Source organism: Somniosus microcephalus, chromosome 9 (assembly GCF_052327205.1).
Source record: "Somniosus microcephalus isolate GS21.2 chromosome 9, FLI_Smic_1.0, whole genome shotgun sequence".
Lineage (NCBI taxonomy): Eukaryota > Metazoa > Chordata > Chondrichthyes > Squaliformes > Somniosidae > Somniosus > Somniosus microcephalus.
The window spans coordinates 119,878,378-119,892,962 of NC_140995.1; the positions used below are offsets into that span (position 1 = coordinate 119,878,378).

Here is a 14,585-nt window from a genome sequence, read left to right on the forward strand (position 1 = left end):
CATGGAGGGCCTGGCCCACCCAAACTTATTTTTTAAACAAAATTAATTAAGATAAGACATTAAATCAAAACAGTAATATGGCTCTGCAATAGTAATGGTAGCCTTTATCTTTCTGAAAGAATCAAGCCAATGGTAAAGATTTCATTGACCTTGGGATTGTTTCACTCACATCAGTTTTTGGTCTATCTTACTAGTGTACCATTTGCAGTCAAACTCAAGATGCAAGAGTTGGAAGAGGAAAAGCATGCAGTAAAGATGTTAAATGTGTGGGAGCCAGCACCATCCCTGATAAGCCCCATTGTCAGTAATGATGTGAAAAAAAATTAAGTTAATAAATGTGCACCTTGCATGTTGCATGTTTCTTGATTCTTGTTTTATTTTATAGACCTTTTGCTTCCCAGATGTTTACCAGACTGATGTATGTTTTATTCACAAATAAATCAGAAACTGTAGTGCTCAGTGAGTGGAGGGTTGTGTGGGAATAGAACACTTTCCCATTTTAGACACCCTATGTAAGCATCAGGCACTCCCAGATCAGGTATAGTAAAGCCATATGCAGAGTAAAGCTTCCTCTACTTTGTTCTAACAATATGAGGTAGAAACTTACTATGGGCTGTAAATTTTACTGGGGGCAGGCGAATATCTTGAAGAATGCATCCTCCTAATGAGGTGCTTCACTATTCTTTCCTCTATCCTCTTTTGCTCCTCTATCTCCATTATAATGGCAAACAAAGATATGCTCATAGGGAATCCTGTACCTGGTCCCTCAGTACCTTCAACTGTGGGTGGGGGAAAAATATGCCTCACATCTTAGAATCCAAAGGCAAACAGAGTCAAGTCAGTCCTGTCTATGAAAATAGCCTAAAAAAGTTCCAAAATCTCTTTCTCAGCTCCAGTAATCCATAGACAAAGTTTCAACTCTCTTCAGGCTCAAAAGTTCCTAATTTCTGCTAGACTCAGCTGATTCTGGCAACAGCTAGCCCTTAAAAAACGAATTCAGAGTTAACCATTGTGCCTTGAGTGTAACTTCTGGAATTTTGGCATCCTAATGTCACCGGTCTTCATTTAAATATACTTAAAGAAGCTGCATGTCGCATTGTGGGAAGGTCCAAAACGTGATTGGGAACTCAGGTGCCTTGATTTTGGGGTGGATAACTGGTAGAAATGGCTTCTGCCCCAATTTTCAGGTCAATGGGCTAGAAATTCATTATAGCCAAGAAATGGGCAGTGTTTAGGTTAAAAATGGTTAAGTAGCGCCATCTGAAAATTGTCTAGGCTGCATGTAAAATCCGTTCTCACTCATTGAAATGATTGCAGTCATGATTCTCGTCTAAAAACCCAAGCTCACTGGCATTACACTGAAAAGATGGACCAATATTGAGGGGAGTCTAAACGCAAGTAATGATTGCCACAGGCTTTTTTCACAACTTAAAGGGGAGGTTCATTGATGCTGCAGCACCTCATTCTCAGCATTGTTGGGTGTGCAGCTGCCTCAACAACCATAAGAAGAAGGACAAGGAGAAGTAACACTTAATTACAAATCCTGATGGCAGATCGCCGCCCCAGGGAGAGAGCCCAGAGGTTTTCCAATAAATCTTTGGAGGCATTGGTTTTAGTGGTGGAAAGAAGGCGGGCGGTCCTTTACCCGACAATTGGCAGGAGGCCGTCACTACAAGTCTGCCGGACTATGTGGAGGAAGGAAGCACACCATGTCACGGGCAGCACTGTGCTCCCCAGCACCCACACCCAGTGCAGGAAGAAGTTTAATGACCGCACACGGGTGGTCAAGGTGAGTGAAGGCTTCAACAAATGCTACATACCATCATCTGTACCACAAGCTTCACACACTGCTCAATGCACCACACCCCCAGCACTCACCCACCAACAATCTCTACCTAGCAACACTCACACCCACACCTCACACCTTGCACACAATGACAGCTATTCAACTATGGCAGGCACAAGGTTCATTAGTTATTAGAATTCATGTGGTACGTGTGATATGTTTATAGATAAATTTATTAATTTTGTTTGGAATATTTTGTAGTTTCTCTCATTTCACCTTTGTACCCAGGTGGACGCTGTGATATGGCGTGAGACAAGGATTGTATGATGGGGAGGCGGTGAGCTACAGGGATTGGAGTCTGATCACGGACAGCCCATCCGGAAGGCCGATTGTCTCGCTGCCTTCGCTCTCCCTCCTGTTCCTCCTCTTCCTCGTCCTTCACCTCCTGCTCTTCCTCTTTCTCCTCATCCGCCTCCGCCTCATCCTCATCATCATCCTGAGGTGGTCCCGCAATCCCTGCCGGCAGGGGCTGGGCCCTCATGATGGCCAAGTTGTGAAACATGCAGCAGACCACCACAGATTGGGACACCCGCTCTGGCGAGTGCTGGAGGGCTACTCCCGAGCAGTCAAGGCAGCAGAACCATTGCTTCAGTAGGCTGATGGTCTGCTCAATGAGGTTCCTGGTGGCAGCATGGCTCTCATTATATGACTGCTGGGCACGAGTGTTGGGGTTGCTGAGGGTAGTCATGAGCCAGTTGGAGAGCGGATAGCCCTTGTCTCCAAGCAGCCACTTGTGAGCTTGACGTGGTGGCTGGAAGAGTGATGGTACACCGGTCTGACGCAGGAAGAAGGCATCGTGGCTGCTGCCAGGATAGCGGGCATTGACACTGAGGATTCGCTGTCTGTGGTCGCACACCAGCTGCACATTAAGTGAGTAGTAGGTTTTACGGTTACAGAAGATCTCAGGATTGTTATGCGGTGCCCGCAAAGCCAAGTGGGTGCAGTCGATGGCGCCCTGCACCATCGGGAATCCCGCTATCCTGGCAACGCCACATGCACGCGTGTCCTGCTTCTCTCTGGTAATCGGGAAGTTAATGTAATCCCTTCTCCTGCTGTAGAGAGCCTCAGTGACCTCCCAGATGCAGTGATGGACAGCGAACAGTGAGATGTTAGATATGTCTCCTGCTGCAGACTGGAAGGATCCACTGGCGAAGAAATTGGGGGCGACGGTGACCTTGACTGCTACTGGGAGAGCCGTGGTCGTCCTGATCTGAGGCAGGAGGTCTGGTTGCAGGAGGTGGCAGAGTTCTGTGACCACCTCCTTGGTGAAGTGGAGCCTCCTAATATACTGCTCCTCACTTAAATGCAGGTAGGAGAAGTGATAAAAAGGGAAAAAATAGAATATGGGAGAAAACCAGCAAGAAATATGAAAACTGATTGTAAGAGCTTCTACAAGTATGTAAAAAAGAAGAGAGTAACAAAAGTAAACGTTGGTCCCTTCGAGGCTGAGACAGGAGAAATTATTATGGGGAATAAGGAGATGGCAGAAACGTTAAACAAATATTTTGTATCTGTCTTCACCATATAAGACAGAAAATGCATACCAAAAATAGTGGGGAACCAAGGGTCTAATGAGGGTGAGGAACGTAACGTAATTAATATGAGTAGAGAAAAAGTACTGGAGAAACAATGGGATTAAAAACCGACACATCCCCTGGGCCTGATGGCCTACATCCTAGGGTTCTAAAAAAGGTGGCTGCAGAAATAGTGGATGCATTGGTTTGATCTTCCAAAATTCCCCAGATTTTAGAATGGTCCCAGTGGATTGGAAGGTCACAAATGTAACACCACTATTCAAGGAAGGAGGGAGAGAGAAAACAGGGAACTAAGGACAGTTAGCCTGATATGGGAAAATGCTGGAATCCATTGTTAAGAAAGTGGTATCATAGAATGGTTACAGCATGGAAGAAGGCCATTCGGCCCGTCAAGCCCATGCTGGCTCTCTGCAAGAGCACTTCAGCTAGTCCCACTCCCCCGCCCTTTCCTCGTAGCCCTACAAGTTTCTTTCCTTCAGATACTTATCCAACTCCCTTTTGAAAGCAGTGATTCAATCTGCCCCCACCACCCTTTCAGGCAGTACATTCCAGATCACTCGCTGCGTAAAAAAGCTTTTTCTTACGTCGCCTTTAGTTCTTTTGGCAATCACCTTACATCTGTGTCCTTTGGTCCTCGACCCTTCCGCCAATGGGAACAGTTTCTCTCTATCTACTCTGTCCAGACCCCTCATGATTTTGAACATCTCTATCAAATCTCCTCTCAATCTTCTCTGCTCCAAGAGCACTTAGAAAATTATAACATGATTAGGCAGTGTCAGCATGGTTTTATGAAAAGGAAATCATGTTTGACAAATTTATTTTAGAGTTTTTTGAGAATGTAACTAGCAGGGTAGATAAAGGGGAAGCAGTGGATGTAGTATTATTGGATTTCCAAAAGGCATTCGATAAGGTGCCACATAAACGGTTATTACACAAGATATGGGCTCATGGGGTTGGGAGTAATATAATAGTATGGATAGAGGATTAGTTAATGGACAGAAAACAGAGAGTAGAGATAAACAGGTCTTTTACAGGTTGGCAGGCTGTAACTAGTGGGGTGCCGCAAGGATCAGTGCTGGGGCCTTAGCTATTTACAATCTATATTAATGACCTAGATGAAGGGGCCGAGCGGGGAAAAATTCAGTTGGTTGCGCCACTCGTTAGCGCCTTAAGAATTCAGTGGGAGGTTAGTAGTGGCGCCCCGCTCACGCCCCGGCTGCGATCTTCAGGAGCGCCCCCTGATTTACCGCCGGACGCTATGTCCGACAGGGTCAGAGTGGCGTACCTGCGGCCGGGGAGGCGCAAATTAAAGGCAAGGTGCGGGGCAGCCATTTTTGTTGTTGGCCGCCTGCCAGCATCTGCCTGCGCTCCCGTCCCCGGCCTCCGGAACCGCGCCCCCCCCCCCCCCACAGAGTGCCGGCTGTGCTCCAAGAGCCCGGCACTTCTCTTGGGTGCCGGGCTCTTTTGTCTGCACTCCCGATCCCCGGGGGCCCAGCTGGGCCCCAGATCGCGCTGCTCAAGGCCCCTCCCCTTTAAGAAGGGGAGGAAGGCCTGCAATACCGCAGCGCGACGTGCCGCAGCGCGTGGCACTGCGGCACGTAGCGCCATGTTATTCACTCGCAGTGCCCCAAGAGGGAAGCGGGGCACCTCCAGTAGCACCCCGCTTCCCTTTGGGGCGCAACCGACCAATTTCCGGCGCGGGGGGCGCTAATTTTTCTGGGGCACTACTTTTAGCGTCCCGGCGAAGTTAGCACCCCAAACGGGGCTATACTGAATTTCTCCCCCTGAGTGTAATGTATCCAAGTTTGCTGATGATACAAAGCTAGGTGGGACAGTAAGCTGTGAGGAGAACACAAAGGCTGGAATTTTGCCAGTCCTCAGAGTGCGGGATTGAAGGCGGGACTGCTGTCAAAATCGCAAAGATTGACAGCGGGCAGGAAGCCCGCTGTCAATCCACCTCCAATCAATCTTTCCCAAGTGTCAGGTCCCCAATTTGCGCATGGACCCAACAACTAGTGGTGGGAAGAGGATTATAGCCACTTACCTGGCTGTTAACAGGTACTTGATACTTGTTAACAGGCTCTTTTTCAATTTTGCCACTTCTGCCTTGGGTTCCCCGATGTCCGGACACCACGCCAGTTAAATGTGGCATGTTGTGAGTCTGCTGTAATGTTTCTGCATTGATGACAGCTGCAGAAGTGGTGTGAAGGATCCAATGGTGCACTAGTAAGTTTCAGAGGTAAGGAAATGTTGGGAAAATCATTTTTAATGTATTTACTCTTTTCTGTAGGTAACAAGTTTGGAATTAGCTGTCCAGCCCCACCTCATTGAACCAGGGTTGGTTACCTGGATTATTGGTAATGGTAGAGCGAGGGATATGCCAGGCCATGAGTTTACAGATTGTGGATGCCCAGTTTTGAGCTGCTAGGTCTGTTCTGACTCTATTCCATTTAGCATGGTGGTAATGCCACACAACACGATGGAGGGTGTCCCCATTGTGAAGATGGGGCTTTATCTCTACAAGGACTGTGCGGTGGTCAAAGTAAATGACGCTATTTTAAAAACTATGATATAAAATCTGTTTTCCACCAGATTTTTGGCAACAAATTGACAATCAGAATGTTCCCAGGTAATTTTGTAAAATGTATTACAGAGGAACCTGCATATGGAACAAAACAAAAATGAACTTTTATTTATATAGCGCCTGTAACATCCTCAGGACGTCCCAACGATCTTCACAGCCAATGAGGTGCTTTTGAAATGTAGGCCCCGATATAGACAGGGAGGTGGGGAGGGAGCACAGTGGGGGGTGGGAAACCTGGAAATCCCGGGGACGGGAAGGTCCTGCCGAATTTAACGGCGGGACCTTATTATCATTTTTTTACTCCATTTCCTGCCCGGCAGCCAGCCAGATTGATAAACTGGCCAGCTGCGGGGTGGGAAAGCCCGCGGTAGAAGGCCGCAGCTGGGAACCATTGGGGATGGTCCCTGGCAACTGTGAAACATTGTGAGTTGGTGGGGGGTGGGGGGAGATAGACTGGCAATCGGGAGGGAGGGGGGACCGGCAAAGTTCGTGGGGTTGGTGGGTGGTGGCCGGGGGCGGGGGGTGGGGGGGCGGTGGGGTTAGGCCGATTGCAGCAGATTTTCTCGAGGGGCCAGGGGAAGCTCCTCCAAACAGTGCTATAAAAAGCATTTATCTACTGGATCTGGCTGCTCCAGCCTCCCTTTAGCTGCTGGGTTTTCCGAGCCCTTGGAAACCCGGCCGACCAGTGTTAAATTTAAATGGCTGCCGAAATCTGAGGAATGGAGCCTGATTAATATAATCACGGACCTGCCTCTCCAGAGTGTGTTACTCAGACGCCCCCAAACCCGCTTCAGTTAACGGAAGTAGGCACATTCGGGTTGGGTTTCACATATTTGCGAATTTAACCCGACCCTCTCCTGCCTCTCATGGAGTGGAGCTGCGTTATAATTCCCCCATATTCACTGTTGTCTTGTAAGGAATTTGCATGCAGCAAGGTCCCACAAACAACAATGAGACAAGTGGCCAGATAATCTGTTTTGGCGATGGTGGTTGAGGGATCAATGTTGGCCAGGTACCGGGAGAACTCCCCTGCTCCTTTTTGAATAGTGCTAAGAAAACTTTTATTTCTACCTGAGGGGGCAGACAGGATCTTAGTTTAATTTCTCATCCAAAAGTTGGCAACACTGACATACATCACTCCCACAGTACTGCACTAAAGTATCAGCCTGGATTATGAGCTCAAGGGCTTTTTGGTGTTAAATTACAGTATCATAGAATGGTTACAACACGGAAGAAGGCCATTCAGCCTGTCAAGCCCGTGCCAACTCTCAGCTAGTCACACTCCCCTGCCCTTTCCCCGCAGCCCTGCAACTTTTTATCCTTCAAAGACCTATCCAACTCCTTTTTGAAAGATAAAATTGAGTCTGCTTCCACCACCCTTTCAGGCAGTGCATTCCAGATCTTAACCACTCGCTGTGTAAAAAAGTTTTTTCTTACATCACCTTTGGTTCTTTTGCCAATCACCTTAAATCTGTGCCCTCTGGTTCTCGACCCTTCTGCCAATGAGAGCAGTTTCTCTCTATCTACCCTGTTCAGACCCCTCATGATTTTGAACATCTCTATCAAATATCCTCTCAATCTTCTCTGCTCCAAGGAGAACAACCCCAGCTTCTCCAGTCTATCAACGTAACTGAAGTCCCTCATTCTTGGAATCATTCTCGTAAATACTTTCTGCACCCTCTCTAAGGCCTTCACATCCTTCCTAAAGTGTAATGCCCAGAATTGGAGACAATGGGCTGGATTTTCATTCAGGAGTCGGGTTGGAGGCGGGACTACAACTTTCGGGGTTGTAGTCCCGCCTCCATCGAGATGCGGCCAATCCACGCGATTTTAACTTGATTGACCTTGTTGAGCCCGCCCAGTGGGCTCAGCAGGCCAATTAAGGGCCACCCGGCAACACGTGACATCACAGACTGAAATTTCATCTGTCAAGACGTTTTGACAGATGAAATATCAGTGTTTCACAGCTGTTTGAAATTGTCAAACACTGACAGTCTTACTTCTAACATGAGTCCTTCTCCACAGACTCAGTTAGAAATCTCTCCTGCACAGAAAGCTGCAGGCTGTCACTTTTGACAGATCGCAGCCATTCTGCTTTCTGTGCCGATGAGATGAGGGACTCCCCGAACCTAAAGGAAGGAAGGCTGAAAAGGTAAGAAAAGGTAATTTACACTTCTTTAATCACTTTAGACACACCAAACACACTTACCTTTGCACTTATGCACACATCACTCACCTGAACACTGACATCTCGATCCCTCCAAGCCCTTCAACCCGACGGCCCGACTCCTCCAAATTGGCGTGGTTTGGAGCCGTCGGGAATCCCACAGTTCAAGCATAAAAATAGGGAATAGGCTAAAAGCTGCCTGTTAACTACCTGTTAACAGGCAGTTAATTGGCACTAATCCCTTCCGCCTCGGGTAGGCGGGTCCCAGTGCGGGGCAGGTACCCACCTCCTTTGAAAGTGGCATGGAGGCGGGTTGGGTGCGGGATGGTGTCGGGACCCCCGATTTCAGGAATTTAACCCCCTGCGCACCTCCAATCCCGACTCCAGGGCACACTGAAAATCGAGCCCAATGCTTCAGTAGGGGCCAGAGCAATGTTTTATACAGGTTCATCATAATTTCCACACTTTTGTACTCTATGGGCTGGATTTTACCAGCCCCGAGGTGGCGGGTTTGGAGGCGGGACTGCTGGGAAAATCCTGAACCCGCTCCCAACCTGCCTCCAAACAATCTTCCCGATTTGCGAGAGGGACTGACTCCTAGTGGTGGGAAGAGGATTATAGCCACTTAATTGCTTGTTAACAGGTAGTTAACAGGCAGTTAAGAGGCTTTTTCCCATTTTGCGACTTCTGCTGCGGGCTTGCCGAAGTCGGGGAACCCCGCCAGGGTAAGTGAGGTGTGCTGTGGGTCTGTTGTTATGTTGGTGTATAGATGACAGCTGCAGGAGTGGTGTGTAGGATGCAGTGGGGCACTGGTGAGTATCAGAGGTAAGGAAATGTTGGGAAAGTCATTTTTAATGTGTTTAGATTTTTCTGTAGGTGACAAGCTTTGAAGTGTTTGTGTGGCCTCACCTCAATGGGAGAAGTGACAGATCGCTTCTGTACCCTCACCTGCAGCTGCCGTCTGTTTCATCCTAAGGAGTCATTGGAGAGCCTGGGTGCAAGGGCTCACCTTTGTACAGTGATTGTCAGTGTTTGATAGCACCTCAATGCTGTCAAACACTGTCAAATCATCTGTCAAACATTTATGGTTCATGTGCCTTTAAGAAAACCGGCAGATGAAGCGTCATCAACTGACGTCATCTGACACCGGCTTTCCCTTAATTGGCCAGCAATCCTGCAGGGCAGGCTTAACAAGGCCAATCAGGGTAAAATAGCATTTGTGAATCAGACGTCGCTGGGGGCAGGATTAGAACCCAGAAGGCAGCAGTCCCGCCCCCAACTCATCTCGGTGAGTAAAATCAAGCCCTATCCCTCTATTTAGGAAGCCCAGGATCCCATAAGTCTTTTAAAATGCTTTCTCAACCTGCCCTGCCACCTTCAATGATTTATGCACACATACCTCCAGATCTCTCTGTTCGTGCACCCCCTTTAGGATTGTACCATTTCGTTTATATGTTCTCTCATCATTCTTTCTACCAAAATGAATCACTTCATACTTTTCTGCGTTAAATTTCATCTGCCACATGTCCACCCATTCCACCAGCCTGTCCATGTTCTCTTGAACTCTGTCACTCTCCTCCTCACTGTTCACTATACTTCCAAGTTTTATATCATCTGCAAATTTTGAAATTGTGCCCTGTACACCCGCATCCAAGTCATTAATATACATCAAGAAAGGCAGTGGTCCTAGAACTGACCCTTGGGGAACACCACTGTATACCTTCCTCCAGTCCGAAAAACAACCGTTCACCACTACTCTCTGTTTACTGTGTGTAAGAGTCATGAAAGTTTAAGAAAGAAAATACTTTAAAATATTGGTTAAATAGTATAATACAGTTAATTTACCTGACTGACTTATTGTATTGAGAAACCCCCTCTTTTCTTGTTACAATAGTATAGGCTGAGTGACCCCCTTTATTCTTGCTACAATGGTACAGTCCTTAAGCTTGTCACATGGTATCCAGCCATTTTACAGCTCAAGCACCACGAGGCTGGAGGAGGCAGAAGCTTTGAGGGCTGGAGCAATACAGTTTTTGACTGTGTTCGTGTAAACGTGTTTTGCTTTGTAATTCTGTTTGCAAGGTGTTACAGTTTAAAGACAAAGTTATGGTTTGGAACGTTTTATTTCATCACGCGTCTACTCGTTGCTAAAGCCTCAAAGCTCAGTGGCTGCATGTTTGGAAATTACGAAGCGCCACTACACTGTCACTTAACTAATTTTGTATCCAGGCTGCCACTGTCCTTTTTATTCCATGGGCTTCAATTCTGCTGGCAAGCCTATTATGTGGCACTTTGTCGAACGCCTTTTGGAAATCCATGTACACTACGTCAACTGCATTACCCTCATCAACCCTCTTTGTTACCTCATCAAAAAAAATGATCAAGTTGGTTAAACACGATTTGCCTTTAATGAATCCATACTGGCATTCCTTAATTAATCCACCCCTATCCAAGTGATGCTGATTTTGTCCCTGATTACTGTTTCTAAAAGCTTCCCCATTACCGAGGTTAAACTGACTGGCCTGTAGTTGCTAGATTTATCTTTACACCCTTTTTTGAACAATGGTGTAACATTTGCAATTCTCCAGTCCTCTGGCAGCACCCCCGTATCTATGGAAGATTGGAATATTATGGCCAGTACCTCCGCGATTTCCGCCCTCAATTCTCTCAGCATCCTCGGATGCATCCCATCCGCTCCTGGTGATTTATATACTTTAAGTACAGCTAGCCTTTCTAATACCTTGTGGCGTACCAATCACAGAACGGACACAACCCGCTTTCTGGTCCGTAGACTATAAGATCAGGCGTCATGCCTTTAAGAAGGATCACACCTTTAAGAAACTCGATCTGCAACATAGTTAAGCCCAGAGCGGGGGAGGAGCAGTCGAAGCTGTGCACTGATGAAAGAGAGTTGTACTTTGTGTAGTCTCTGGCTCCATTTTGTGTTCAACATGCAGCCTCAACAATTAAACCTTTTCTGTTGAACCTCTCCGAGTTCAGTATTTTTTGCTAGGAGTACGTAGACTCCTACATTGGTGACCCCGACGCTCAGGACGACTCCTAAGCGTAACCATGGCTGACACAAACGCAGTTTCTGTGAAGCTGCCGGAGTTCTGGGAGAACCTGGCCACTGCCTGGTTCCTTCAAGCCGAATCGCAATTCCGACTCCGCGGCATCACCGCCGACGCAACGATGTACGACTACCTCCTCGCCTCCCTGGGCAGCTCCACAATCACGAAAGTCTGGACAACACTACAAAACCCTCCGGAGGAAGGCAAGTACGCACATCACAAGGCCGCGCTCATTAAAAAATTCACAGCCTCCCAATTCGTGCGCAACTGCCACCTCCTCGACCTCCCGGGCCTCGGTGACTCCACGCCGTCAGACTTGCTCTCACACATGCATGCTCTGACCGACGAGAAACCGCCCGGCTCCCTCTTCCGCGCGCTCTTTATCCGCCAACTACCTCCCAGGATCCGCCCGGTGATCGTGGCGTCCAGGCCCTCGAGGCCCTGTCCGACGAAGCCGATAAGCTCCTGTCCGCCAGCTCCAACCACGCCATCACCCCCGACCTGGCCTCCGCAGCGTCGGCGCGCGCTCCACCCTCTATCGTGCGGCCACACAGCTCGGCCACGAGGCCCCCCAGGCCCCCACGTCCCCCAAGCCCTCCGACCCTGGGCTACTGCTACTTCCATACCCGGTTCGGTGCACGGGCATGCCGCTGCAGCCATCCCTGCACGTTTCCAACCGCCCCCACACCGGCCTACACGATGGCCGTGGGGCAAGCAGGCGCGCTGCTGTATGTTACGGACAGCGCCTCCGGACGCCGTTTCCTATGCGACACGGGTGCGCAGCACAGCATCATCCCCGTGTCCGCCCTCGAGATCCAGCGAGGCGGCCGCGGCCCTGCGCTGGCTGCCACCAACGGCACCGACATCCGGACGTACGTCACCATCGACCTCACAGGCCACCGCTACCACTGGGAGTTTATCACCGCTAAGGTGCTCTCCCCGCTCCTCGGTGCGGATTTCCTGTGCGTCCACGGCCTATTGGTCGACATGCCTCGGCGTCGCCTCGTGGACATGAACACCATGTCACCTGTCCCGGGCGCCATGGCCCCCCCCCAACCCGCCGAAATGGCGTGGCAGTGCCGCGCCCGCTCAACGGACGACTACTCAGCACTCCTGGCTGAGTTCCCAGCCCTCACCAACCTGACCTTCTCCGCGAAGGTTGCTAAGCACGGGGTAGAACACTTCATCCCCACCACAGGCCCACCGGTGTATGCCCACGCCCGTAGGCTGGACCCGGCCAAGCTGGAGATCGCGCGGGCCGAGTTTGCCACAATGGAACAGCTCGGCATCATCCGCCGCTCCAACAGCCCCTGGGCCTCCCCACTCCACATCGTCACCAAACCCGACGGGGGATGGCGCCCCTGCGGGGACTACCGGCGCCTAAACAACGCCACCACGCCGGATCGGTACCCCATACCGCACATTCAAGACTTCTCAGCTAGACTGGCCGGCCGCTCAGTCTTCTCCAAAGTCGACCTGGTGCGTGGTTACCATCAGGTGCCAGTCCACCCCACGGACGTTCCCAAGACGGCCATAATCACCCCTTTTGGGCTATTCGAGTTCCTCTGAATGCCCTTCGGCCTCAAAAACGCGGCCCAGGCCTTCCAGCGGCTCATGGACTCGGTCCTCCGGGACCTGAAGTTCCTCTTTGTCTACTTGGATGACATCCTGGTAGCTAGTTCCTCCAAGCAGGAACACATCGAGCACCTCCGCACCCTGTTCCAGTGGCTCAGTGAGCACGGGCTCATCATCAGCCCAGCCAAGTGCCAATTCGGCCTCAGCAGGATCGAATTCCTCGGCCACCACATCACGCAGGATGGAGCCATTCCCCTGCCCGCCAAGGTGCAAGCCGTCCAGCAGTTCCCCCGGCCTACCACCATCAAAGGCCTCCAGGAGTTCTTGGGGATGATCAACTTTTACAACCGCTTCATTCCCGGAGCGGCCTCCCTCATGTGGCCCCTATATGAAGCCCTCCGGGGTAAGAAAGACAGAATGGCGATCGAGTGGTCGGCGGACATGTTGACCGCTTTCGACTCGACCAAAAAGGCGCTCGCCGACGCCACCATGCTCGCTCACCCACAGCCCAACGCCAGGGTGGCCCTCACCACGGACGCCTCCGACCACGCAGTCAGCGCCGTGTACGAACAGTGGGTCGACGGGGCCTGGCAACCGCTGGCCTTATTCAGCCACCAACTGCGCCCCCCGGAGGCCAATACATCACCTTTGACCGCGAGCTCCTCGCACTGTACCTGGCAGTCCGCCATTTTAGATTTCTTCTGGAGGGCCGCCCCTTCACCGCGTTTGTCGACCACAAACCCCTGACATTCGCGATGGCGAAATCTGCAGACCCGTGGTCAGCCAGGCAACAACGCCAGCTCGCCACGGTGTCCGAATTCACCACAGACATCCGGCACATCTCTGGTCGAGACAACATGGTGGCCGACTGCCTATCCCGCCCCGCCGTTCACGGCGCCCACCTGGCAGTGGACTATGCTCAACTGGCAGCGGAGCAACGCACCGACCCCGATCTGCTCTCCGCACCCACAACCCTCCCAGGGTTGCGACTGACCGACGTCGCCTGCAGCCCGTCCGCTGTCACAGTCAAATGCGACACCCCCTTGGCGCAACCCCGCCCCGTAGTCCCGGCAAAAATGGGTGTTCAACATCGTCCACGGCCTGTCACACCCCGGCACCCGCGCGTCCATTAGACTGGTGGCCAACCGATTTGTCTGGCGCAGCCTGCGCAAAGATGTGCGCGTCTGGGCCAAATCCTGCATAGCTTGCCAGCGTGCCAAAATCCACCAACACGTCAAAGCCCCACTCGAGGAGTTCACCGTGCCAGAAAGAAGGTTCGACCACGTCCACATCGACCCCGTCGGCCCCCTGCCGCCATCACAAGGTCACACGCACCTGCTGACAATCGTGGACCGTACCACCCGCTGGCCCGAGGCCATTCCACTGACGTCCACCACCACCGCCGACATTGCGAGGGCGTTCATCGGTACCTGGGTCGCTCGGTTCGGCGTCCCCTCCGACATGACGTTGGATAGAGACCCGCAGTTCACCTCTGATCTGTGGGCCGCCATCGCCCGAAACCTCGGGGTGGCCGTTCACCGCACCACGGCTTACCACCCCCAAGCCAACGGACTGTGCGAGTGATTCCACAGGTCCATGAAGGCGTCCCTCTGCGCCAGCCTCGAGGATGAGACTTGGATCGACCGCCTCCCGTGGGTGCTACTCGGCCTATGCTCCGTGGTCAAGGAAGACCTGCAAGCCTCGGCGGCGGAACTCGTGTACGGCCAGCCGCTGCGCGTACCCGGAGAGTTCCTGCCCACCGCCACGACCCCCTGGTCGGCTGACCAGCAACGCCGCGCTTTCGCCA

The 14,585-nt window shown here is 51.0% G+C and overlaps 1 protein-coding gene across 1 annotated transcript in view; it reads left to right on the forward strand.

The window, feature by feature from the left end:
- Positions 1-353, forward strand: part of LOC147112635 (spermatogenesis-associated serine-rich protein 1-like) — a 28,596-nt gene extending 28,243 nt beyond the window's left edge. The window contains 1 exon segment of the mRNA XM_085998203.1: positions 195-353. Coding sequence (XP_085854329.1) covers positions 195-327 — 133 coding nt within the window. The 3' untranslated portion in view covers positions 328-353.
- Positions 354-14,585: the final 14,232 nt, after the last annotated feature.